The following is a 26,904-nucleotide window of genomic DNA, read 5'->3' on the forward strand; positions in this document are numbered from 1 at the left end:
GACTATGAAACCATTGTCGATTGCCATAAAAACCCATCTGGTTCACTAATGTCCTTTAGGGATGGAAATCTGCTGTCCTTACCTGGTCTGGCCTGCATGTGATTTGATTTGATTTATTGTCACATGTACCAAAGTACAGTGAAAAGTATTTTTCTGCAGCCAAGGGAACGTATACAGTAGACAAAATAATCGAAAGAATACATTGACAAATGGTACATCAACAAAACAGTGATTGGTTACAGTGCGGAACAAGGGACCAAACAAAGCAAATACATGAGCAAGAGCAGCTTAGGGCGTCATGAATAGTGTTCTTACAGGGAACAGATCAGTCCGAGGAAGAGTCATTGAGGAATCTAGTAAGTGGGGAAAAATCTGTTCCCATTTCTGGATGTGTGGGCCTTCAGAATTCTGTACCTTCTGCCTGATGGAAGGGTCTGGAAGAAGGCAATGCCTGGGTGGGAGGGTCTCTGATAATGCCGTCTGCCTTCCTGAGGCAGCAGGAGCTGTAAACATAATCAATGTGAGAGTGGCAAGCTTGTGTGATGTGTTGGGCTGAGTTCACCACACCCTGCAGTTTCTTGCGGTCTTGGGCCGGGACTTGTGACTCCAGATCCATAGCAAACTCTTAACTTTCCCCTCATGGGCAATTAGCGGTGGGCAAGAAATGCTGGTACCCACGTCCCATGAATTAATTTTTAAATTGGTTTTAGCATCTCATGTGAAGGCAATGCAGTACTCCCTCAGTACTTCATAGAAAATCAGTCCAGGTTTCATGTTGGGCTCAAACTCACTATTAGATGTTTCGATCTTTAATTTTCTTTATTCTCGATTACTCAGTTCCTGTAACACACTTATTGAACTTTTCCAAAGGTCTGCCTTTCAGTAATTTGTTGCGTATAATAATACAGAAAACCCTAGTCAACAACAACACCTCCTCCACAATAGTCCTCAATGCCGGCGCCCTGCAAGGCTGCGTACTTAGCCCCCTACTCGACTCCCTGTACACAGACGACTGTGTGGCAAAATTTGGTTCCAACTCCATCTACAAGTAAGGTCCATATAAGGTCCATATACGACCTTAGTGGGCCTGATCTCGAATAACGGTGAGTCAGAATACAGGAGGGAGATAGAGAACCTAACAGAGTGGTGTAACGACAACAATCCCTCCCTCAATGCCAGCAAAACTGAAGAGCCGGTCATTGACTTCAGGAAGCAAAGTACTGTATACACCCCTGTCAGCATCAATGGGGCCGAGGTGGAGATGGTTAGCAGTTTCAAATTCCTTGGGGACACATCGCCAAAAATCTGTCCTGGTCCACCCATGTCGACGCTACTACCAAGAAAGCACAACAGCGCCTATACTTCCCCAGGAAACTAAGGAAATTTGGCATGTCCACATTAACTCTTACCAACTTTTGCAAATGCACCATAGAAAGCATCCTATCTGGCTGCATCACTACCTGGTATGGCAACTACTCAGCCCAGGACCGCAAGAAACTTCAGAGTCATGAACACAGCCCAGTCCATCACACAAACCTGCCTCCCATCCATTGACTCCATCTACACCTCCCGCTGCCTGGGGAAAGCGTGCAGCACAATCAAACACCCCCTCCCACTCGGCTTACTCACTCTTCCAACTTCTTTCATCGGGCAGGAGATACAGAAGTCAGAGAACACGCACAAACAGACTCAAAAACAGCTTCTTCCCCGCTGTTACCAGACTCCTAACCGACCCTCTTATGGACTGACCTCATTAACACTACACCCTTGTATGCTTCATCCAATGCCGGTGCTTATGTAGTCACATTGTGTACCTTGTGTTGCCCTATTATGTATATTCTTTTATTCCCTTTTATTTTCATGTACTTAATGATCTGTTGAGCTGCTCGCAGAAAAATACTTTTCACTGTACCTCGGTACACGTGACAATAAACAAATCCAATCCAATCTATTAGTGATCTAAAATGACTGGAATTATTCTTGTACCACTGATCGATTTCAATAAAGGATAGTCTTTAACACTGTGACATTCTAAAGAGAGACAACGAACTGTCAATGGTCTAAATTTGGCACTGCTGCCTCACGCCGCCGAGGAGCCAGTGTCGATCCCGGTCCCGGGTCACTGTCCGGGTGAAGTTTATACGTTCTCCAGTGTCTGCACGGGCCTCACCCCCACAATAGGTGGATTGACCATGCTAAATTGCCCCTTAATTGGATTTTTTTTTACAATGGTCTAAAGTTGGACTTGGAGCTACGAGCTGGTTGCCTCCTGTGCCAGAAACTGGGCTCCCAATTTGACTGACCAGGAGACAGGAACTGGGCAGGATTCCCCAGCCACATTTGCCCAGTGACAAGAGAGTTCCGCCCAAGCTCAATGGATTTTCTCATTCAACGTAACTCGCCCCTGGCGTTCTTGCGGCAGGCAGGGAGGGAGAATTCAGCCCATTATTTCAAGAGTAGTTCCTATTTATCTCATATCATTAGTCCATAGGTCATGAAGTCTTGAACACTAAACCGGCAAATTTATTAAGTGTTGCAATTATGAAGTTTATAAGATTATTATGCTTTGGGACTGTGTATTTAACTTAAGGCAAAATGAAGAGGGCCAAGAAGTCTGCCTGACAATAAGCATGGGCGATGTGATTACTAGAGAATAAAGGAGGCCCAGATTGGTTTATTGGGATGAAGACGCAAGGTATTTACAGTGGGAGACAATGGCAGCAGGCTGTGTGCTAAATGTGAGTCTGCAATAGTCCCAGAAGTGTTGAGAATGCCAGGTTATAAACGGCGTGCTCTAAACTTTATTTACTTCCAAGATAAAACAGAGATTGAATCTCAAAGATAGCTAATCAGCATTTCTACTGGATACAAGATCCAAATGATGCTTGTTGCTAAGGACATGGGCTTTGAGAGGGGAAGGGTCTAAGATATCCCTGAACATTTAAACACTGTGGCCGGCATCTCCGGCCATTCGTTGGCAGTGGGATTCTTAGGTGCTGCCAGCAGTGCACCCCTGCCCTTGGGTTTCCCAGTGGCGTGGGGTGGCATCAATTAGAATTCTCATTGACAGTGGCGGAAGCAGAGAATCCTGCCACCAGCAAATCGCCGCCAAGAAACATGCATTCCCGCCCAGTTAGTCTGTCAGGATCGGAGAGAGCGAGAGCAGCAACAGGCAGCAGACACTGTGCTTCATCATGCAGGAATGCAGGTGGGAGCTCATACTACGATTGGAAAGACTGAATTCATGAGGAGTTAAAATAAGGCTGAAAGATTCATTTAGCTTACACCAGAGCAAGAATCTCTGGGGGGAAACCTTGCTGTCAAAGACAGACCCGAGATTAAAAGTCTCCTGGCTCAGAAAGGAAAAGTAAACCCTCAGGAGCTAAGAATCACCTTGGACTGGTTCCGGGAGAATTGAATGTCTACTTAAAGGACATTGTAAAGAGTATCTGTGAAGTGTGTTTTCCATTGTGCGAGAAGAAAAATGGGAATTTTCCATTTTGTGATTTAAAGTATACGTTGCCGACAAAGGGTGTGTTTAGTCATTACTGCTTTTAACATTTGTTACACTAAAGGACTTAAAATGTGAAACCTTGGTGTGTCATCCTTTCAGCTATTTAATGGAAGTTAAAGGTTTTTAGTTAAATGTTATCAATCTTGGGCGGCACAGTTTTGCAGTGGTTAATAACAATAATCTTCATTAGTGTCACAAGTATGCTTATATTAACAATGCAAGTTATTGTGAAAATCCCCGAATGGCCACACTCTGGTGCCTGTTCGGATATACTGAGGGAGAATTCAGAATGTCCAATTCACCGAGCAGCACGTCTTTCAGGACTTGTGGGAGGAAATGGAGCGCCGGGGGAAACCCAGGCAGACACGGGGAGAGTGTGCAGACTCCGCACGATGAATGACCCAGCCGGGAATCGAACATGTCTCCCTGCTGCTGTGTAGCAAAAGTGCTAACCACTGCGCTACCATGCAGGCCCATTGGCACCGCTGCCTCATGATCCCGGCCCCAGGTCACTGTCCGTGTGGAGTTTGCACATTCTCCTCGTGTTTTTGTGGGTCTCACCCCCATAACCCAAAGATGTGCAGTGTAGGTGGATTGGCCCTGCTAAATTGCGCCTTAATTGAAAAAAATAATTGGGTACTTTAAATTTATAATTAAAAAGGTTATCAATCTCCACAGAAAATCAAAAAGGAACACATGAATATTTCACAGAAATAAACTTCAGTATTTGCTTTTCATTCTTTGGGTCGATATGCAATGCTCTAATCCCCAACAGGGAGTAAAAGAAAATTATTTTGTTTTCAGTTTTCTGCCAAAGACAATTTGCATCCAGCAAGTGATAATATGTACAGCAGTGGGAAGCATGTAGAGCAGTAGGTGGCATGTACAGCAATTTGGATAGACTCTTCAAGGATTTATTTTTCTTGTGCAGAAACGTCTTACTCTCAATCAATACCTCTACCAGATGGCCTGACAGAGATAGAGAATCCAGTTACAAGTCTGAAGTGTTCCAAATAAGGTCTTATATTTCTGATTCACCAAGTCTTCACTCGTCGATCTTAATGGTGCCCTTTATTAAGGACCATGGATCCTCACTTATTGTTTCTCAATTTTCCAAAAACAAATGAATTGGAAGCAAAAAAGAAAAAAAGGCTGTGCTGGTGGAAAATGCTCTCTAAAAGCAATTGCTAGGTCTTGGTTGATAACAAAAATAACTCAAGTTGACATAGATATAAATCAAAACTAGATACAACTATCTCCAAAAAAATTAACCAATGGACATTTAGTGCTCAAAGTGTATATTTCATACATATATACACACATATTAACTTTCAGGAAATTCACATGGACAACCCGAGCGGATGTTAAGAACCCCGGTGATGTGTTAAACATGAGGGTATTCCAAAACTCAGTCGGGTAACTTGGAACATTGGTTATTAGTGGTGTATATTTTCAATCTGATATACTGTGAGAAAAGATATACTGGTGAAGATATTGTGAACCAAGGAGGAACAGTCCAGCCATTGTGTGTTCAATTAAAGAAGATTTATTAAATTGAAACAAAAAAAAAACACACAACAAAAGGACTATTATCCATTTCAACACTTGATTACACTGATGGCTATACACACATACAGTATTACATGAAGTTATGCCTTGGTTCCCAACTACCTACGTTTCCTGAGCTTTGTTCCCGAATATCATTCAATATTAAATAACTCTACAAGCTAAATCACGCACGTATTATTTGACCACGTTGGGGAAAACTGGCTTCAGTTTCAGCGAAGGCAAAATCTTCTCCATTTGAGTTTTGCATTTTAACCGACTGCCCGTTTAGCAATAACCTGTTTCTGCAGCTGAGTGTGGCTGCAATGGTAGCTGTTACTGTGTCCCTTTCTCCACTTATTGTGCAATGGATATATCACTCATTGATGTTGCCCACCCTGTGGATCTGGCTTTTAACATATACGCATCAATTTCCTTATCTCTCCACTTTGAAATTACTTCTTCTATGCGCCATTGTTTTTGCCCCAGTCACATAGGTAAATACTTGCTTTCTCACTGACATGCTAATTCGCATATTAAAGTCCCTTCCGAAAGGTGCCTTTATCAACTTCATTTTTAAATTATATTTTATCCCAGTTTTATCTTTTTCATCTTAATTTTCTCCAATTCTTAATGCAGGATAAATTCTGCAAAGTTTGGCCAGTTTCCATCCTTACCGCAAAATCAAATTCAATTATCTACACTCCTCAGAGTAAAGAAATTCAACACCCACAACTGCTGGCCTTAAAATATGAACTGCAATTTAATCCATTGAGAAATTCATCTCACACCCTACAATCCAGAGTGTCTCTAGCCTCCGTAAACAAATCAATAATTGAACTCCGAAAACTTTAAAATAATTTGATGAAATTATGAGGAAGGCTTGGAGAAGTTAGGTGTGTATTAGAGTTTAGAAGAGTTAAGAGGCGACTTGTTCAAAACCTTTAAGATCTGAAGGGTCTTGACAGGGTGCATGTGGAGAGGATGTTTTCTCTTATTGGAGGATCTAGAACTAGGGGCCTCTGTTTAAAAATAATGGGTCACTCATTTCAGACAGAGGATGAGGTGATTTTTTTTTTCTCTTAGAGGGTCAGGCGTCTCTGGAATTCTTTTCCTCAAAAGGCAGTGGAAGCAGAGTCTTTGAACATTTTTAAGGCGGAGCTAGGTTTTTTTGATTAACAAGGTGGTGAAAAGTTATCAGGGGCAGATATGAAAGTTAGGTTGAAGTTACAGTCAATTTAGCCATGATGTTAGTGAATGGCGTAACTGGCTCAAGGGGCCAAGTGGCCTTCTCCTGCTCCTAATTTCTACGTTCATATGTTTGGGATCTTTAGACAAATAACCAGGAATGTGTATTATAGAGTCATTATAGTCAAGAAGGCGGCATTGAGCCCAACAATTAGCCGTTAATCAAGTTCCAAACCAGATGGTGAAGATTGCAACTAGATACCTATTCCTTCATTACTCTTCAAAGCCACATCTACAAGGCACAAGTCAGGAGTGTGATGGAATACTTTCCACTTGCTTGGATGAGTGAAGTTCCAATAACAATGATGAATCTTGACACCATCCAGGGTAAAGCAGCCTGCTTGATTGCTACCCCTACAGTCATTCAATTCCTCCACCACTGACTCACGGTGGTAGTATCTACAAGATGGACCACAGGAACTCACAAAGGCTCCTTCGGCAGCACTACCCATACCCACGATCACTATCATCTGGAAGGATGGATCAGCAGGCACATGGCAACACCGCCACCTAGAAGTTCCCCTTCAAACCACGCAGCATCCTGATGATTTGGAAATATATCACCGTTTCTTTACTGTTGCTGGATCAAAATCCTAGAACTCACTCCCTAACACCACTGTGGGTGCACTTCCACCACATGGACTGCAGAAGTTCAAGAAGGTGGCTCAGCGCTTTCTCAAGGGCAACTAGGGATGCTGGTTGCTGGCTCACATCACATAAATGAATAAAAAAAAGCTTTATTTTCAGAATATTTATAGAATATAGCATTACATTTGGCTGTCTTCAACCTCCTATCCCTAGTATCCCAGCAGTTTCTATATATACACATCTGCACTGCAAATAAATTGCTATCATCAGTGTCTCATAAATACTCGAGGTATTTAATTAAACAGTACAATTTTTTTTTTTAAAATTTTGATTACTCAATTATTTTTTCCAATTAAAGGGCAATTTAGCGTGGCCAATCCACCTACTCTGCACATTTTTGGGTTGTGGGGGCGAAACCCACGCAAACACGGGGAGAATGTGCAAACTCCACACGGACAGTGACCCAGAGCCGGGATCGAACCTGGGACCTCAGCGCCGTGAGGCGGTTGTGCTAACCACTAGGCCACCATGCTGCCCAATTAAACAGTACACTTAACAATATAATTAAAATACCATTGCCAGATTCCTCTTTTTCCCCCTTTAAATGAAAACTTGATAACATATACAATGACAAAACAAATTGAAGAAAAAGACAATTTTCCATATTTCATATAACGCATCATAAATATAAGACATCCCTCTTCTCGGACCCCAAACCATTTCTTTTATACAAGCATTTCTTTTTGTAAAGCAACTTTTTAGCAACTTGTCTTAACCCGTTTTATCTTAGAGATCTTTTTCCTTTGTAACATTTCTTTTAAGCTGGAAGTGTCAATACTTAACCTATTCACAGTCGCACTCTTTGCTGAATGTATATTATCCCACAGGAAATGGTTATCTACATAGTATTCATTATTCTCAGTCACACTCTTTGCTGAATGTATATTATCCCATAGGAAATGGTTATCTACATAGCATTCAATCAACAAAGTCTTCTCAGAATGCGCTTTGGATAGGATTTTCCCCGAAAACTTTTCAGAAGTAAAGCCCCGTATCTATTGCTTCTACTGGAGTCAATGTTTCCCCCACTAACATACTTTTTAAAAACTCTTTTTGTATTCTTGGCTTCTGAGACTAAGGGACATTATTTTCCAGTCTTACCTACCAAAATATTATAAGCCCTGCTGTAACTGAATAGGAAGCATATCAGCAAAATTGGGATGGGAAGTATCAATAAAAAAGACTAATGAATGTCATGTCCTTTGGGTCAACCGAGGCTGGAAACGTGGGGCGCAATTCTCCGCACTCACGACGGGGCGGAGAATAGCGGGCGGCGTAAATTTTTACGGCCATGCTGGTCCAACGCCCTCCCGCTATTCTCCCCCCCCCCCACGCCCACCTCCCGACACGAATCGCTGCCCGCCGTTTTTTTACGGCGAGCAGCGATTCACCCCTGGCCGATGGGTCGATTTCCAAGGCCTTTACAACCGTTTTTATGAACGTAAATCACACCTGGTCTGACCGTTCGTAAAAACGGCCGTAAAGTCCCGATCTGGGGAACCATGGCACCGATTGGCACGGGTACTTACCCCGCGCACTCTTTCTCCTTCCGCCGCCCCGCTGTATCCATTTGCGGGGCGGCTGAGGGGCATACCGGCCCGCGCATGCGCGGGTTTCACGCATATGCGTGATGACGTCATCCGCGCATACGCGGGTTGGAGCCGTCCAATCCGCGCATGCGCGGCTGACGTCATCTGACGCGTCAGTCGTCGCTAACTCTGGCTAGCGGGCTTCATTAAGCCCGCTATGCCGGAGGTCACGGCCGCGCGATGCTAGCCCCGACCGGGGAGCAGAATCGGTTCCCAGTCGGGGGGACGGAGGCTGGCGTCAAACCCGCCCGTTTTTGACGCCAGCTTCCTGAGTCTTTGTGACTCGGGAGAATCGCGCCCGTGGAATCCGGAACTCTGAATCTGATTTCCTTAACATTTTATTTGCCCTTAAAACTTCCCAATTGTGGCATGTTTCATCATAGCACTAAATTCCAAAGCATCATAACTGGCAAGGGGTCTCATCTAAGTACATAGCCAAGTGAACAGTCCAATCAACCTTCTTAACTGCCGTTCCTTCTTTGGATGGAGGATCATTTGTTTGTGATGACTTAGCCCAATTTATCGGGATGCGAGTAATACATTTTTGGTATCCCCAACCTACTGTACTTAATCATAAAATCTAAATATTTATAACCCCCTGAAGCCGGACTTCCAATCTTAAATTCCCTATGATTTTATTTGTAATAAATTGTTTAAATTCTGCAGAACCTTACTAAAGAAAATCAATGATGTGTATCATAAAGATGCTTGAGAGTTTCTCTTTGTGACACCATCAGAAAACTGCTGGATTTGCTTTCAGTTCAGTACAGTCTACCTTCAGCAAGGCAGACTTAATCAAGAAATACAATACCCTTCATGCATCATTCAATACATTTATTAATTTCTACAGCTTCCCTTCACATTGCTCGCTTCTTTAGTTGGCTTCTCTGTGAAAATTTTCACCCTGCAAAAATAGATAATCGACCTAATTCCCATGAACATGAGGCCAACAGAACTAAGAGAATTTAAGATTACTTTGCCTGCTGTTTGGTCGTCGATACTAACATATTGATTTTCAAGTCCCGCTTCAAAACCCCGAGTTTTTTGTCCCATCTCGGGGGACTTCTCAGTGCATATCCCACTCCGTGATAAAGTTGGCTGTCTCCTACCTGGCTCTTCAGAATAGACACAAAATTCTTTCCAATTATTCAATATTTTTATTTGGCTTGTTTTATTAAATTATCTTTTCATTTTTTTTACAGCCACCACAACTTCCAAATCATAAGGACTTCTACTTGTACTGGTGTTCCGAAGTTGTTCTGTAGTCCTTGTTCTATGAAGTCAAGTTATGGCCTCCACTTGCACTCTTATTTGTTTCTAGACTACTGCTTCAGGATCTCCTCCTCCCATGTTGTAATGATGCACTTTCACAAACTTTGTTAAAAATTCAAATGTTATTTTGGAATATGAAAAACTGCACAGCAGCTACACGGCTGCCCTAGTTCACTACATGTCTTTTTTGCCGAAGAGAGGACTCTAAACCCTGGGATGATCACCCACTCTGAGTCCCAATTGCTCACCCAAGCCAGGTGACCCTTACTCTCCTGTGTTGCCCTTAGGGGGGCAGTCACCACAAATAACCACATCCTTTCCGCTTTAACATCTTCAAGCTACTCAGTAATAAATTCTAACAAAACATTACATACATAAGTTGAACAATAATAAATAGAGTCTTTATGGAGTTTTTCTGTTCCTTGTAGGGTGGCATAATTCTGTTGTCTTGAGATGCTTCCACAGGATTGACAGTAACAGGAACCGCAATAACATATAGGGACGGCATGGTATCACAGTGGTTATCACTGTTGCTTAACAGCGCCAGGGTCCCGGGTTCAATTCCCGCTTGGGTCACTGCCTGTGTGGAGTCTGTTTGGGTTTCCTCTGGGTGCTCCGATTTCCTTCCACAAGTCCTGAAAGACGTGCTGTCAGATGAATTGGACATACCGAATTCTCCCTCCACGTACCCGAACAGACGGCGGAGTGTGGCGACTGGGGAATTTTCACAGTGACTTCATTATGGTGAAAATGTAAGCCTACTTGTGACAATAATAAAAATAATTTATTTACCTCTTCTGTTACAGGCAGTTCATCATAGTTTGCTTCCACGAAGGTATCAGTTATGCCTATAACAGGTACTTTAGTGCTTACAGATTTGAAAACATTTCTTGATTGCAACATTTCTGCTGGTGCGTCCCTCTACTCCTCAAGTGGTCCACATGTTTATGAACGATCTGCCCCTCCATATCCACTTGGTACGACAGAGGTCCAGTCTCAGAGACAATAATTCCGGGGGTCTAACTTGATGCACTACTGAAGTTTCACGTTATATACTTAAAAAATAAATGTTATATTTTGTTATATTATAGAAAGATGTTGCAGTGGTGATGGCTCATTGCTATGTTCTTGAGGTTGTGCTTCTCCATTTCCGTGACCATTTCAGCAATCTTGTTCTGCCACGTAATCTCAGTTTCTTTCTGTGTATGAATTGCACCGTGTAGCCAATTTCAATATTTTTACCTCTTCAGTTAATTTCACATCGTCAAGCTTCCCTTTGTTAAGCTCTTATTCTCCTGGACTTCACTGGACTTGTTCTAATTTTGTAGTTATTTTTATATCATTAATTTGTCCTTCTTAATTTGATTTTGTAAATTTTTGAAACTTCATTTTTCTCCAGGTTTGCTGTCAGCCATTGCATCATGTTGCTTTATTGTCTTCTCTTTTTAATTTTTTTGCTGATTCAAAATTAGGTTCACAGCACCCGGGTCCCAGGTTTGATTCCCCGCTGGGTCACTGTCTGTGCGGAGTCTGCATGTTCTCCCCGTGTCTGCGTGGGTTTCCTCCGGGTGCTCCGGTTTCCTCCCACAGTCTAAAGATGTGCAGATTAGGTGGATTGGCCATGATAAACTGCCCTTAGTGTCCAAAGATTAGGAGGGGTTATTGGGTTATGAGGATAGGGTGGAATTGAGGTCTTAAGTGGGTCGGTGCAGACTTGATGGGCCAAATGGCCGCCTTCTGCACTGTATGTTCTAATAGATCCTAATTTATTTTGAAATTTCTTTAATTTATGTGTTTCTTTCGAGGGGAATTATTAATGTTCAGACTGGACATATAAATTTCACAAATGGGAGCTTCATTTCTTAATTTCAACCAAACCCTTTTGGCTTCATTGTTGGTCAGCACCTCAGGGCTTTGCAATCTCTCACCATTTCGATAATATCCTTCATTTTTATTCCTTCTGCCAAATGGACAATTTCCCACTTTCCTGCATTATATTCCATTTGCCAAACATTTGCACACTCACAAAATATGTCCATCTCTTTTTGTAGCCTCCTTATGTCCTCTTCCCACCTTACTTTCCTATCTTTGTGTCATCAGCATATTTGGCAACCATCCATTCAAACCCTTCATCCAAGTAATTGATATAAACTGTTAACAGTTAAGATCCCATACCCATAGCATACCAATCGTTACATCTTACCAACCTGAAAAAACCAATTTATGCCTATTCCCTATTCTTTGATTCCTGTTAGCCAGTTGGTATTCCATCCATGCCAATATAGAATTTTAATTTGCTACAATAACCTTTGATGTGAGACTTTATCAAATGCCTTCTGGAAATCAAAGTACAGAACATCCACCAGTTCCCCTTTATCCACACCAAAAACTCCAATAACTTGATTAAACACTATTTCCCTTCAACAAAACTATATTGACTCTGTGTGATTACCTTGAACTTATCCAAGTGCTCTGCTATAGCTTCTTTAATAATAATTTCTAACATTTTCCTTATAACAGGTTAGGCTAATTGCCTGAAGATTCCCACTTTCTTTCTATTTCCCCTTTTTTCAATAATGGAGTTACATTTGTTATCTTCCAATCTAATGGGGCCTACCCCGAATCTGGGAGTTCTGGAAAATTATATCCAATTCATCAACTATCGCCGTGATACTTTTAAGACCTTTGGTTGAAGTCCATCAGAACCTGAGTCCTTGTCAGACTGCAGCTCCGACAATTTACTCAGTACCACTTCTCTGGTGATTACAAATTTCCAAAGTTCCTCCCTTCCTTTAATTGTTTATATTCTGGGATGTGACCTATATCCTCTAAAGGGGAGGCTGATGCAAAAAAAAAACTGCTATTCAAAATGAAGAATACTCTCTATTCAACAGAAAAGCACGTCTGAAACAGTTACTGAAATTAATTTCCAAAATTGTTTACAGGACAAGGGAAGTTAAAAACTGAGTATCATATCACCCTATGAGCTGATTCTTAACTAATCTGCCTCTTTAAACCAAGGGTGGCACAGTGGTTAGCACTGCTGCCTCACAACTCCAGAGACCCAGATTCAATTCCGGCCTTGGGTGACTGTGTGTGGTGTTTGCACTTTCTCCCCGTGTCTGTGTGGGTTTCCTCCAGGTGCTCCGGTTTCCTCCCACAGTCGCAAAGATGTGCAGGTTAGGTGGATTGACCATGCTAAATACCCCTTAGTGTCCAAAAGGTTAGGTGGGGTTATCGGGTTATGGGGATAGGGTGGAGGCATGGGCTTAAGTAGGGTGCTCATTCCAAGGGCCGATGCAGGCTCAATAGGCCGAATGGCCTCTGTCTGAACAGTAGTGATTCTATGCCTCCAATACCCATTTCCAAACCTTTGTCTTTTTCATCAAGACAGTGGGAGTGCTTGGGAATGGACTTATTTGAATTTAGGGGGAATTTCTTCTTTATTGTCATTGATTGCCACTCATGGTGCATTGAAGTAAACAGATTGCACACTATCATAGCGGACGTCGCAATATCTGATCATGAACCGCAATTTGCAAACGAGCTGTAATTTCACAAATGAATATAACTTCATTCATATAACGAGTTGACCTCGCAATCTTCAAGCAAGTGGAGAAGCTGAAATCAGGGCAGGAACCATGAAAGATTTATTGAAGAAAGAAAAAAGACCTTAATCTAACTCTTCCGAGTTATCAAACCTCATCATTACAAAATGGTCTCTCACCAGAGTTACAAATAAAAATGAAATGAAATGAAAATGGCTTATTGTCACGAGTAGGCTTCAATGCAGTTACTGTGAAAAGCCCCTAGTCGCCACATTCCGGCGCCTGTCCGGGGAGGCTGGTACGGGAAATGGGTAGGTGCTCACGAGAACAAAAACTCAAAGCCAGTATCACTATGAACGAAACCCAATATCACCATGAACGAACGAGAGTAGAAAACAACATAAGGAAATATAGAGAATCTAACAGACTTTGAACTTTAATTACAGACATAGAGTATGCGAGTTACCAGTGCTGCAGTCCGGGACAGAATATAGGATTGAGACCAACAGCAAAAAAGACACAATCACTGAAGAAACTCCACAACAAAGACTGTACATGATTGAGTCAGACCAAGGTATCATAAGCAGAAACTGCAGCATGTTAATAACCTTGGAGGGCAAGTCAAGAGAAACTTGGGTTTGCATCTATGATTCTGATGAAGAAGAGGACATAGTACAAGTTCCAGTCACACAGGAGAGAATCACTCACACTAGAAAAGGAGACAATATAGAGTATCCTCAATACCAAAAGGGGGGTCAGAATGAGATCAGGGAGAGTGAACAAGGCATCTCACAGAATAACCTTATGAAATTTGAGACTTTGGAAGAGATGTAGGAGGATGTAAATATGTTGGGGATAAAGAAATTCCATGCACCTTCACCTCCACCCTATACTCATTCTCATTCTCAATGGGCACAGAGGAAGATAACAATTAATCCGAATAAAGCATTTAATTTATATAGCACTTTTATAACCTCAGGGCAGTACAAAACATTTCACAGCCAATAAACTATTGTACTGTTGTAATGTGAACAACATTATTTATATAGTAGCCAGAATCTTCCAGGCCGTTCTGGACTGATGGGAGCTGCCAGAAGACTGGAAAATTGCAAATGTTACGCCTTTGCTCAAAAAGCATGGCTAGATAATCCCAGCAATTACAGACAAATCTGTTTAACATCAGTACTGGGCTAGCTTCTAGGAACAGTTATTGGGGATAGAATTAGTAGTCACATGGAAAAATGTGGGTTGATTAGGAAGAGCCAGCATGGATTTATAATGGAGAAATCATATTTAACTAATTTGCTGGAGTTTTTTGAGGAGGTAATAGAAAGGGTTGATGAGGCTAATCTGTTGAAATTATGTATATGGACTTTCAAAAGATATTCAATACAGTACCGCACAACCGAAATGTGAAAGAGCCATAGCTCATGGAATAAAAGGCACAGTAGCAGCGTGAAGTCAAAATTGGCTGAATAATATGGATTTTCTTTGGGTCGGAGGAAAGTTTATGATGGTGTTCCTCAGGGGTCGGTATTGGGATCTGTTCTTTTCCTGATATATATCAATAATCTAGATCTTGATGCACTGCAGATGAACCCAAGCTTCAAAGTATTGTAAAGTGTGAAGGGGATAGTCCAGAACTTCAGAAGGACATGCCCAAGTTGCTGGAGTGGGAGGATAGGCGACAGATCACGTGTTCAATATGGACAAATGTGAGCTGATGCACCTTGGTAGGAAGAACATGGTGAGACAACATAAAATAAGGTGCAAAATTCTCAAGGGGGTGAAGAGCAGGATGGACCTGGGTGCATACATGCATAGATCATTGAAGGCGAAAGGACAGGTGCAGAGAGCAGTTCACAAAGCATATTGTATTCTGGGCTTTACTAATAGGGGCATAAAGTACAAAAGCAAGGCAATTATGTTGAGCTTATACAAGGCACTAGTTAACCAAAGCTGGAATATTGTGCACAGTTCTGGATGTCACACTATAGGAAGGATGTCAAAGCATTGGAGAGAGGGCAGAGATTTACAGAATGGTTCCAAAGATGAGAACATTCAGGTGACCATAAGGCCATAAGGTTTAGGAGCAGAATTAAGCCATTTGGCCCGTTGAGTCCGCTCTGCCATTCAATCATGGTTGATATGTTTCTCATCCCCATTCTCCTGCTTCTCCCAATAACCTCTGATTCCCTTATTAATCAAGAACCTACCTATCTCTTTATTAAAGACACTCAATGATTTGGCCTCCACAGCAATGCGTTCCACAGATTCACCACCCTCTGGATGAAGAAATTCCTCCTCATCTCAGTTTTAAATGACCGTTCCTTCAATCTGAGGCTGTGGCCTTGGGTTCTAGTTTTTCCTACTAGTGGAAACTTCCTCTCTCCGTCCACTCTACCTAGGCCTCTCAATACTCTTAAGTTTCAATAAGATTCCCCCTCATCCTTCTAAACTCCAACGAATGCAGACCCAGAGTCCTCAACTGCTCCTCATGTGACAAGCTCTTCATTCCAGGGATCATTCTTCTGAACCTCCTCTGTACCCTTTCTAAGGCCAGAACATACTTCCTTGGGGCAGCACGGCGGCACAGTGGTTAGCACTGCTGTCTCAGTGCCGAGGTCCCAGGTTCGATCCTGGCTCTGGGTCACTGTCAGTGTGGAGTTTGTACATTTTCCCCGTGTTTGCGTGGGTTTCGCACCAAAGATGTGCAGGGTAGGTGGATTGGCCATGCTAAATTGCCCCTAATTGGAAAAAACTGAATTGGGTACTTTAAATTTATTTTTTAAAAAGAATATCCTTCCTGAGATATGGGGCCCAAAACTGCTCACAATACTCCAAATGTGGTCTGAACAGAGCCTTTTACAGCCTCAGAAGTACATCCCTGCTCTTGTATTCTAGCCCTCTCGTTGAGGATAGATTGGAGAGATTGGGATTGCTCTATTTGGAGAGAAGGCGGCGAAGAGGAGATTTGATAGAGGTGTTCAAAATCATGAGGGAGATGGACAGAGTACATGGAGAGAAACTGTTTCTCCTACTTGTAAAAGACACGGATTTAAAATAATTTGCCAAACAGCAAATGAGATGTGAGAAAAAAACCTTTTCACACAGCAAGTGGTTTGAGTCTGGTATGTACTTCTGGGAAATATGGTGGAGGCACAAGAGGGGACTAGATGATTATTTGAATAGAAACAACATATAGCAGTCTGGGGAAAGACATTAAGTCATGATGCTCGTTTCGAGAGCTGATACATTCATGATGGACCAAATGGTCTCCTTCTGAACCATAACAAGTACATGTCTGTTAGGTGAATTGGACATTCTGAATTCTGTACACAGGAACAGGCCCTTCAACCCTCCAAGCCTGCGCCAACCATTGTACCTGCCTAAACTAAAACCATCTGCACTTACGGAGTCTGTATCCTTCCATTCCCACCCTATTCATATATTTGTCTAGATGTCCCTTAAATACCACTATTGTACCAACTCCACCGGCAGCGCGTTCCATATATTTACCACCCTCTGTGTAAAAACCTTGCCTCGCACATCTGTTCTAAACTTTTCCCCACGCACTTTAAACATATGTCCCCTAGTACTTGACTCTCCTACCCAAGGAGAGAGCATCTGACTATCAACTCTGTCCATGCCACTCATAATCTTGAAGACCTATATATTGCCTTTAACAGAATAAAATGTTCCAAGGTGCTTCATACGAGCATTATAAAATAAAATATGATACTGAACCAAGTAAGGAGATATTGGGGCAGTTGACCCAAAGCTCGAGTGAAGTGGTAGGTCTTAAAGAGAGTTTAAAAGATGGAAGGAAAGGTAGAGAAGCAGACAGATGTAGGGAGGGTGGAGGGGGGTGGGGGTTTCCCAGAGCCTGGGGCTGGGCACCTAAAAGCACCTACGGTGGAGAAAATAACATCAGGGATACTCAGTAGACCAGAATTCACTGGGTGCAGGTATCTCAGAGGGTTGGAGGAGGTTACTGAGATAGGAAGGGGGGAGGCCATGGAAGGATTTGAAGACAAGAATGAGAATTTTAAGATCAAGAAATTGTTCAACCCAAAGCCAATGTAGATCAAAAATGCAGAGGATAGAATTTGAGAGGCCAGCTAGATGAACTGGATCTCATTGATATATATGTGAAAATTAAGTGTTCAGATGATGTCACTGAGCAACAGCGTGCAAATGAGAAATAGGAAGGGACCAAAGATACATCCATCGGGGTCTCCAGAGGTAATGGTGCAAAAGCAGGAAGAGAACTATTGTTGAAAAATATACTGGCTACGATTGAAGATATGAATGGAACCAGTTCAGAGTAGACAAGAATGAGAGTGGAGAGGTGTTGGAAGAGGATGAGGCGGTAAATCATGTCAAAGACTGCAGAGAGGTTAAGAGGTTGAGAAGGGATGGTTTACCTTACTTCAGATAGGACATGTTAAAAGCTATTTCAGTACTGTGGCAGGGGAGGAAACTTGATTTGAGAGAGCCATCCTTGGAATTCTGGTGAAAATAGGAATGATTTGCGCAGCGATAATACATTCAAGAACTTTTGAGAAGAAAGGGAGAAAGGAGACGATGCAGCAATTAGCAAGGATGGTGAGATCAAGCCTGGGTTTATTGAGAAGGGTAGTGATGGCAGATTTAGAGGCAAGAGGTACAACACATGAAGTGTGAGAACGGTTTACAATATTTGCTGAGAAGAGGACAAGGAGGATAGATTTGGATGGTCAACAGTTTAGTGAGAATAGGTTCGAGAGAGCAAGAAAGAGATCTTATGGACAAGATAACCTCAGAGATGGCATCAGAGAAGGCAGGAGAGAGAGGAGAAAAATATGCAAGTTCAGGGGTATTACAGGGAGGGGAGCTTCAAAGCAGGTCTAGTCTGATGGGGTTGTGATAGTGAGAGATCTAACAGAGGAAGCTGATTGGATGGTTCAGATTTTAGTGACAAAGAATTCCATGAGCACTTTGCAGTTGGAGGCGAGGATGGAGGGGACAGGGAGAGGGGTTTCAGAAGTCAGTCTACAGTCAAGAAAAGAAGGTGGGGATGGGGGAGCGGCATTATCTTTGAATTTCAGGATGATCCTGGAATAGTGAGAAATTTTGACAGGCGAGAACAGGACCTGATCATGCTTTATGTGTTCCAACCAGACCTGGTGGTGAATGGCTAAGCCAGAGTCTGCTTTGTTCTTTCAAGTCTTCATCCCTTGGACTTAAGAGAATGGAGATGAGGGCCACTGTAGAATGACAGAGAATTAAGACTTTCTTGGGGACTATGAAATTAAGATGGAGTTAAGAGTTGAACAAATCAGTAGCTGCAGAAATATTGTGGTGAATGGAGGGCCGAAGGCAAGACGTTGGGATTTTGAAAGTGCAGTTGTAAGTGATTTGGGGGAGCGAGGGTGGCGCAAGTTCTTTGATCCAGATTCATTAGCACAGTGGAAAATCAAGAAAATCTCCTGTTCAATCTTCGATTTTGGATGATAAAGGTGCACAGTGACTCAGGTATACAGTCCTCAAAAGCTTCCCATCAAAAATGCTAGAACTTCTAAGAAAATGGAGCCACAGATTTCAAAAGAATGAATCAATGATCACATATATAAGTTGTGCTAAAACTATCATTTAATAAGGAGAGCTAGCTTCTATGTTCTTTTAAAAGTTCACAGAATACCGACATCTACACTGATGAAATTCAACTTTGGACTATTATCTGCTGGGAAGGCTTTTCCAAGGGTTAAGATAATAATAGTGTTCTGATTTACCACAGTGGATCTGGAATATTTATTTTGTCCCTTCCAATGACCAATCTTTGAAGCAATACAGAGGGCAGATCTTTGCCAGGAGGTTCAATCAAGAGGTAAATTTCAAAGAGGTAAAAATTTAAGGGTTTCTTTATTTTTGATCCGGAGTAAAGGAAAGAATATAGACAATAAAAATTCCATATAATCCTTACAGGGCTGGAGGAGGCCATGCGGCCGAAATGTGCTACATAAATATGGTCACATTCTAAACAATTTACCAATTTTTTCTTTGTGCAAATATTGAGTTACGTTTAAATATCCTAAATGGGCAGCATGTGGCGCACTGGATAGCATTGGAACTGCGGCACTAAAGACCCGGGTTCGAATCCCGGCCCTGGGTCACTGTCCGTGTGGACTTTGCACATTCTCCCCGTGTTTGCATGGGTTTCACCCCCACAACTCAAAGATGTGCAGGTTAGGTGGATTGGCCACACTAAATTGCCCCTTAATTGGGGAAAAAAAATAATTGGGTACTCTAAATTTATTTTATTTAATATCCTAAATAGCCAGCTAAATAGGCATCAACCTCATACAATTAATTTTGAGATGCACAGGAACTGTTTAAATCTACAACCCAGCAAGTGGGTTGGGTGGGAGGAGCGGAGTTGATTTGCAGGCGTACTGACAAATCACTGAACAGGAATAAAATCAGAGGAACACCCTTCACTGGCTGCGCATGAGTTCAACATGGACTAAAAAACACAAAGGCAGTCAGTCAGCTTTTTATACAAAATGCTGAGTTCCTGGCTGATGTCCAGAACTGGAAGCTACATTGCAAGAGGCCTGTTTTTGCAGTTAGAAGTTGTTTAGAAAAAAAAAGTAATGGCAAAAACAAGTCAGCCAACCAACAAAAGACTGCATTATTTATTCTTCATTCTCATTTTGTTACCAAAGAAGAGGGATTGCTGTCACTGCTATGGTGTACAGTTAATCTTACTGCCTGACAGTAAAATAGAGCATCCCTTAGCATATTTATCTGACCACATCCGACTAGCTGTTTCTCATTCTGTCTTCTGAACGACTGAGGAAACTCAGCTGAGAAAGACACAATATCCAGATGACAAGGTGGTCCTATTGTTATCCTTAGGTTATATTAGAATATAATTGCATATTCAGCAATATACATACTTGTGAACCGAAGACATTTGGCAAGTTTACATAAATGGTCAGGACTGTCGTACACAAGAAAATCTCTGAGGTGAGTGGATAAACCTGCTCACAGGTCTCTGCTAATTCCATTTTTAAATGCCCAAGAGCAACTTGTCCATCACTTTCGTTAGCATTTCTTTTTATATTAGACGAGGCATCGTAAAAGGCCCAGTTCCTCCACACACCAGCACATCTATTGCTGGTACTTGTCCTATTAGTTCCATACTAGTTTAAAAGGGAGTTTTAATATTTGAAGGAAACAGCAAAAGTAAAGCAAAATATATCAGCTGAATATCGTGGATATTGAAGAGAACCAAAATCGCTACAGGATCACAAAAGGAATATGACTGAAAATCACTTATTGTCACAAGTAGGCTTCAAATGAAGTTACTGTGAAAAGCCCCATAGAATAGATACATATTAAAGCCAAAAGGCAAGCAGTTTTTTGTACATACAAGGCACGGCATGTCGATAAAGGTTGTCTCGTATCGTCTGTTGCAATTCGTGATCTGGAGATCCTTTCTGAAATCGCTGACTGAGATAGTGCCGTAGATCTTTGTTTAGTTTGCTTCCTGCAATAAAGTAAAACATAGTTAGGTGGAAGCATATCTTATAATTATGAAAGACTGTTCTCATTTAGTTTCCATTTATACGGGACCCTGATAGTATATAACAGAAGATTTCAACATGAATGGTTAGTTTGGATCAAAGTATCAAAAAGCTTTCAATGCTCAGTTAGCACAATATATGGAAAAGAAAACTTGACTAGGATTTTAAATTTGATAAATTTTCCAACATCATATCGAAAGTGCCATATTTCACAAAGCAAACCCAGGCTCAAATTTACATAAAATCGTACCTTGAGAAAATGTTAAGTATGCACACAGTAAAGAGAGCGTATTAAATTATTTTGAAGGCGAGAGAGTTAGGCCCAGTTTGAAGAGTGGCTAGAATTCTGAATCAAAGGGATGTTGATGCATTTACATCAACGTATTTATTTAACTAATCAATAAAAAGGCTCGAAGAAAAATCCTGATCTCATGGCTGTAAGTGCTCACTGTTCGGAACTGGAGAAACATCAGTCAAAATTATCATTTAGAAAAAGCTTAATCATTGCTTTCTTATCATGGATTGTGTTAACAGTGCACTGTAAAATATTTGTGATTGTGAATTCACAAATCCTGTGGTCCTGATCTTATGGTTCGTCAGCAGATGCACGGGAACACCACCACTTTAAGAATTCTCCTCAAAAAGCATTGTTCCATTTGTGTGATAAAATTAGAACTTCTAGGTGCAATCATATCTTGGCACTTCTAATGGATTACTTTGGTTTCTGTCTTGAAATATTATTCTTGACAAAGTAAAAAATACAATTATTCTTAAGAACCAGAGATCCACTTCAAATATTAAACTTTAGTCTGGTTGAACAATACCACTAAGTTCATTCGTAGCAGGAAATTGGGTAAGTACATCTAAACGACTGGCCAACTCAATTCTCTAAAACAGGAGATGCCGAGTTGCATTCTTCATTTCAGTTCCAATTTCTGCTCTTGATATTTGCAGAACGTGTTGAGCACTTTCCATAGCCAGGCAGCTACCTCTCCCAAAAGATTACCATTGATGAGGGGACCCTTCAAACCTGCCATCCCGACCATCTAGAAGGACAGGGGCAGCAGATGCATGGGATCACCACCACCTGGAAGTTCCAGTCCAAGTCACAGACCAGCCTGGCTTGGGAATGTATCGTCGTTCCTTCACTTGTCACTGGGTCAAAATCATGCACTGGGTCAAAATCATGGAACAGACTCCCTAAGAGTTCTGTGGGTGTACCTAAACCACATAAGCTGCAGTGCTTCAAGAACGTGGCTCACCCCCACTTTCTCAAGGGCAATCAGGGATGGGCAATAAATGCTAGCCTAGCCTTCAATGCCCACATCCTATAATCAAATTTAAAAGAAACTACGCCAACGAATGTTTACATTTAAGGCCTTCACAAATCCACAAAAGTCCTAGGGTACGGAGCAGTTGCCTTTAGCGATTTCCCTTCCATATTGCAGAGAGATCTGTACTGTGCAGTACGGCAATGCATAATAATAAGAATCTTTATTGTCACAAGTAGGCTTACATTAACTGAAATGAAGTTACTTTGAAAAGGCCCTAGTCGCCACATTCCAGCACCAGGTCGGGTACACAGAGAGAAAATTCAGAATGTCCAAATTACCTAACAGTATGTCTTTCGGGACTTGTGGGAGGAAACCGGAGCACCCAGAGGAAACCCACTCAGACACAGGGAGAACCCACAGAATCTGCATAGACAGTGACCCAAGCTGGGAACTGAACCTGGGACCCTGCCTCTATGAGGCAACAGTGCTAACCACGGTACTACCATGACGCCCATAAGAGCATTATAGAAACTCCATCAGCAATGTCTCCATCACATTCTCTGGATTCAATGGGAGGGCCATCAAACAAATGCCGATGTCCTTCTTGGAGCCAGCTAAACAGCACGCAGGCAAAACTCCTACAAATCAGCTTTTATGGACGGGTCTCTGTATCTGGATGGCTGAAAAGCATTATCTTTCCCACCAGATCCGGTGCTCCACTCTCAGATGGCCAATATTCCAGGAGAGGACAAAGCCATTCAATACTTAGGGGAGTTCGCTATCAATCGTTCAAATTGGCGACAACCTGTACATCAGCCTTTAGACGCAACGTCTTGATGATGAGGTAGAGTGCAGCAGAGAAGGAAAGAAGGACTCCAAATCCCACTGGATAAAAGAAAATTACTGCGGATGCTGGAATCTGAAACTAAGGAGAAATGCTGGAAAATCTCAGCAGGTCTGGCAGCATCTGTAGGGAGAGAAAAGAGCTAACGTTTCAAATCCAGATGACTCTTTGTCAGAACTCTTTGACAAAAGATCATCTGGACTCGAAATGTTAGCTCTTTTCTCTCCCCACAAATGCTGCCAGACTTGCTGAGATTTTCCAGCATTTTCTCTTTGACTCCAAATCCCACTATCTGCGGGACATGTGGCTCCATCTGCTCAAAGGCTTGGTCAGTCACATGGAAACTCATGCCAAAAACTTGGGGCAGGATTCTCCCATTCGGTGGCAGAGTGTCCACGCCGTTGGAAACGCTGTCGTGTTTCACGACGGCGTGAACGGGCCGCTGGGAGTACCGATTATGCACGGCACTGGAGTGGTTCACGCTGCTCCAGCCTCCCATCCCGCACGAACCGTGTGCCGCAGGATCCGCGCATGCTCAGTGGCGCGAACACCAACCCGCGCATGCGCGGTGGCCTCCCTCAACGCGCCGGCCCCGACGCAACATGGCGCGGGAGTTCAGGGGCCAGCGTGGTAGAAAATAGGCCCGGGGAGCGATAGGCCGGCCTGCCAATCGGTTGGCCCCGATCGCGGGCCAGTCCCCATCGGAGGCCCCCCCCCCCCCCCCCCCCCCCCAGGGAAGGAGCCCCTCCCTCCCCCACAGGCTGATCCTTCGTGCAGAGTTCCCGCCGGTTGCGACCAGGTGTGGACGGCGCCGGCGGGACTCTGACTTTTTAGAGCGGCTGCTTGACCCATCCCGGGCCTAGAATTGGCGGCCCAGCCACATACAGTGGCCCGCAACCGGTGCCGCGCCAAACGTGCCGGCGCCAATGGCGCCGATTCTCTGCTCCACAGAGAATGACATGCCAGCGTCTGGACGGCGTGGCCCGGTTGCAGGGATTCTCCGGCCCAGCCCGGGCTGAGAGAATCCCATCCTTGTTATCCTGATAGATGTCACCCTCGAATTGAGGGACAGTCAACGTTGGCGATTGCTCAATCTCAATATTTCGTCCTTTTGGTTCTTTACAGCTTACAGAAGAAAATTATCAGTTTGAAAACTTTCCACTGCTAGTCCTCTCATTTGTCTGCTCAAAGAAGCTGATGGTTAGTTTTCTGTCATTTCACACTTGTGGTCAATCTATTTTGAATATGTAGTCTGCTACAATGTACACATTGCATTTCTAAATGCTGCGATCATACATCTCTATTAAAATCTTGTATGTGTGTGGATGTCCGGTCTTAAAAATCCAATTTCCTGTTGATAACTTTACCCACTAGAAATTTCCATATTTATATTCATAACGGAAATTGCACTTTATGCTCTGATTGCAAACTCCCATCAGTAGTGGCACTGTTGTGTCTCAGTTTTACATCTCCCATGGCCTTAGTCTGTATCAGAGTCTATGCTCTAACAAACTCCATTTCTAAACATAATTATGCAAAATAAAGGCAGACTATGAATTTAAAACAGGAATTGAATTATCTCCCTTTGCCTTGGTCCAATTACGACTCCTTCCCATCCCACTTCACCTGCAGATTCTTGACATTCCACACAGAGAAGATTGACTTACATATTCTAATTCTGTTGGTCAAAATAATTGTTGCTGGTACAACTATCTGTATATTCTGAAAGTTAAAAAATTGGATGAGTGGAATTTTATGAACTACTCAAAACATCAACTATTCTCAAGCTAATCCGTCATTAGATGGAACTAGGTGAACTGTAAGAGGTTGGATTTTATAATGAGAGCTGCAGTTGAAGTGACAGGAAAAATTATTGCTACCAGGCTCTGATGTTTTATGGGGTTGTCTGTTATCGCCTCCCACTAATGGTAATCAGTTCTCACAAATTTCCTAAAAAGGCACAAGGCGTGGGAAATGTCACTCGCCTATTGTTAAAAGGTAGCCATGTATTAGGTCAGCTCTGCTTTTCATCTGTCCCAGAGCTCACTGTAATTAAAACATGGGCGACACATTGAATATTACTTCCTTTAAAACAACATCTTTAATTATTCTTGATCATTTTCTTTCAAATCATGAGAAATTATCACCAATGTCCTACAACTCAGTACAAAATAATACCAAAGTTGAAAGAGAACTGCAAATCATGTGATTGGGTAAATTCACACTGCAGCATCCTGGATATCGTCATGTCACAAACTTGCCCATCTGATTGTATTTTAATTTCAGACACAATCTACTCAAAAAGGAATTGCATCTAGTCGCCAATGGACTTTACATGCAATATATCACGACACACACCTCATTATTGAAGCACAGTCATGGTAAAGAAAAACAAAGAGATGCTCTATAGCTTGCTGAAAAGCCAATGAACCCTGGTGTGAAGCAGCTGTCATAAAAGATTTTACATGCTGCCCAGGTAATGTTCTAATGCTCTGGCACAGAAGCCGGTTGGCTATTAAATGATGCAGGGACCAAGCATAAATTACTGACGGACAGTTTACTGCACCAACAAAAGAAGCCTCTGTACAGCCACAGCAAAAGCATGAACTGACTGAGTAATCACCATCAGAACTATCATATTCAATGTTCACCATTTGAAAGAGTTACAGTTACAGGCCACTCACTATCACAGTTCTGAGGCAATGTGTACGAAAGGTTCAGTCGCAAGTTCACTTCTTGATTCTGGGCAATTGCTTAAGAACAAGTCAAAACTTAAAACTCTTACAACGAACAGGAGGCACATAAAACTGTGAGACTTACAATGCAGGTAGCTGATGAGATGCAATATTGAAAAAAAAACGATTCCATTCAGATTTCCATGAATTCAGCTTTTTTGAATTGCTCAAGGCCAGTGGCGATGATGGATTTTTAAAAAAGATTTTTGGGACTATGTTGGCATTTTTTTGTAGGTTAAGAAAGTTGTGTGTATGTTTGTGTGTGCCCAGGGTTAAATAAACAGGGCAAAGGCTACTTGAAACAGGTTGTCTGTGAGGGCTAAGCGATGGAACGTTAAAGGAGTTAAGATGATGCATTTGCAATGAAAGTGAGTTTGAACGACAAGTAAATAGGTTGGATTGGAAAGTTGCAAAGTGGGAAACTTGGATTTAGAACATAGAACATAGAACAGTACAGCACAGAACAGGCCCTTCGGCCCTCAATGTTGTGCCGAGCCATGATCACCCTACTCAAACCCATGTATCCACCCTATACCCGTAACCCAACAACATCCCCCTTAACCTTACTTTTATTAGGACACTACGGGCAATTTAGCATGGCCAATCCACCTAACCCGCACATCTTTGGACTGTGGGAGGAAACCGGAGCACCCGGAGGAAACCCACGCACACAGGGGGAGGACGTGCAGACTCCACACAGACAGTGACCCAGCCGGGAATCGAACCTGGGACCCTGGAGCTGTGAAGCATTTATGCTAACCACCATGCTACCCTGCTGCCCCATTTTCAGCTCTTGAATTTCAAAAAGGACCATTAAAAATAATAAGGAGCCTTTACATCTTACAAAGGATTCATGGGAAAACAGGGGAAGGTATATTAAATTCTATTGACCCGAAAGTAGAAGCATAATAGAAAAATGTGAATGATTTTTATATTTGGATAAGTTGAGTTCAAAGAGGTGTTTGAGGACAATGGAACCTGAGATGAAAGGGAAAAATATATATACGGGTATTTTTTTCATGGAGTTGGGTGGCTGTGGAGAAAAGCCCTGAATGCCAGCAACTTTGTGCTGACACGCTGTAAAAGTTTTGAATTGGAGGCAGCCACGCAATGTTA

General features: G+C 42.4%; 1 protein-coding gene across 11 annotated transcripts in view; it reads right to left on the reverse strand.

Moving 5' to 3' along the window:
- Positions 1-26,904, reverse strand: part of magi1b (membrane associated guanylate kinase, WW and PDZ domain containing 1b) — a 535,264-nt gene that overhangs the window by 220,412 nt on the left and 287,948 nt on the right. For all 11 annotated transcript variants that reach the window (XM_038810577.1, XM_038810576.1, XM_038810581.1 and 8 more), the window contains exon 2: positions 20,782-20,898. In XM_038810577.1, coding sequence (XP_038666505.1) covers positions 20,782-20,898 — 117 coding nt within the window. The remainder of the gene's footprint in view (positions 1-20,781; positions 20,899-26,904) is intronic.

The sequence above is a fragment of the Scyliorhinus canicula genome, chromosome 11 (assembly GCF_902713615.1).
Source record: "Scyliorhinus canicula chromosome 11, sScyCan1.1, whole genome shotgun sequence".
Taxonomy (NCBI): Eukaryota; Metazoa; Chordata; class Chondrichthyes; order Carcharhiniformes; family Scyliorhinidae; genus Scyliorhinus; species Scyliorhinus canicula.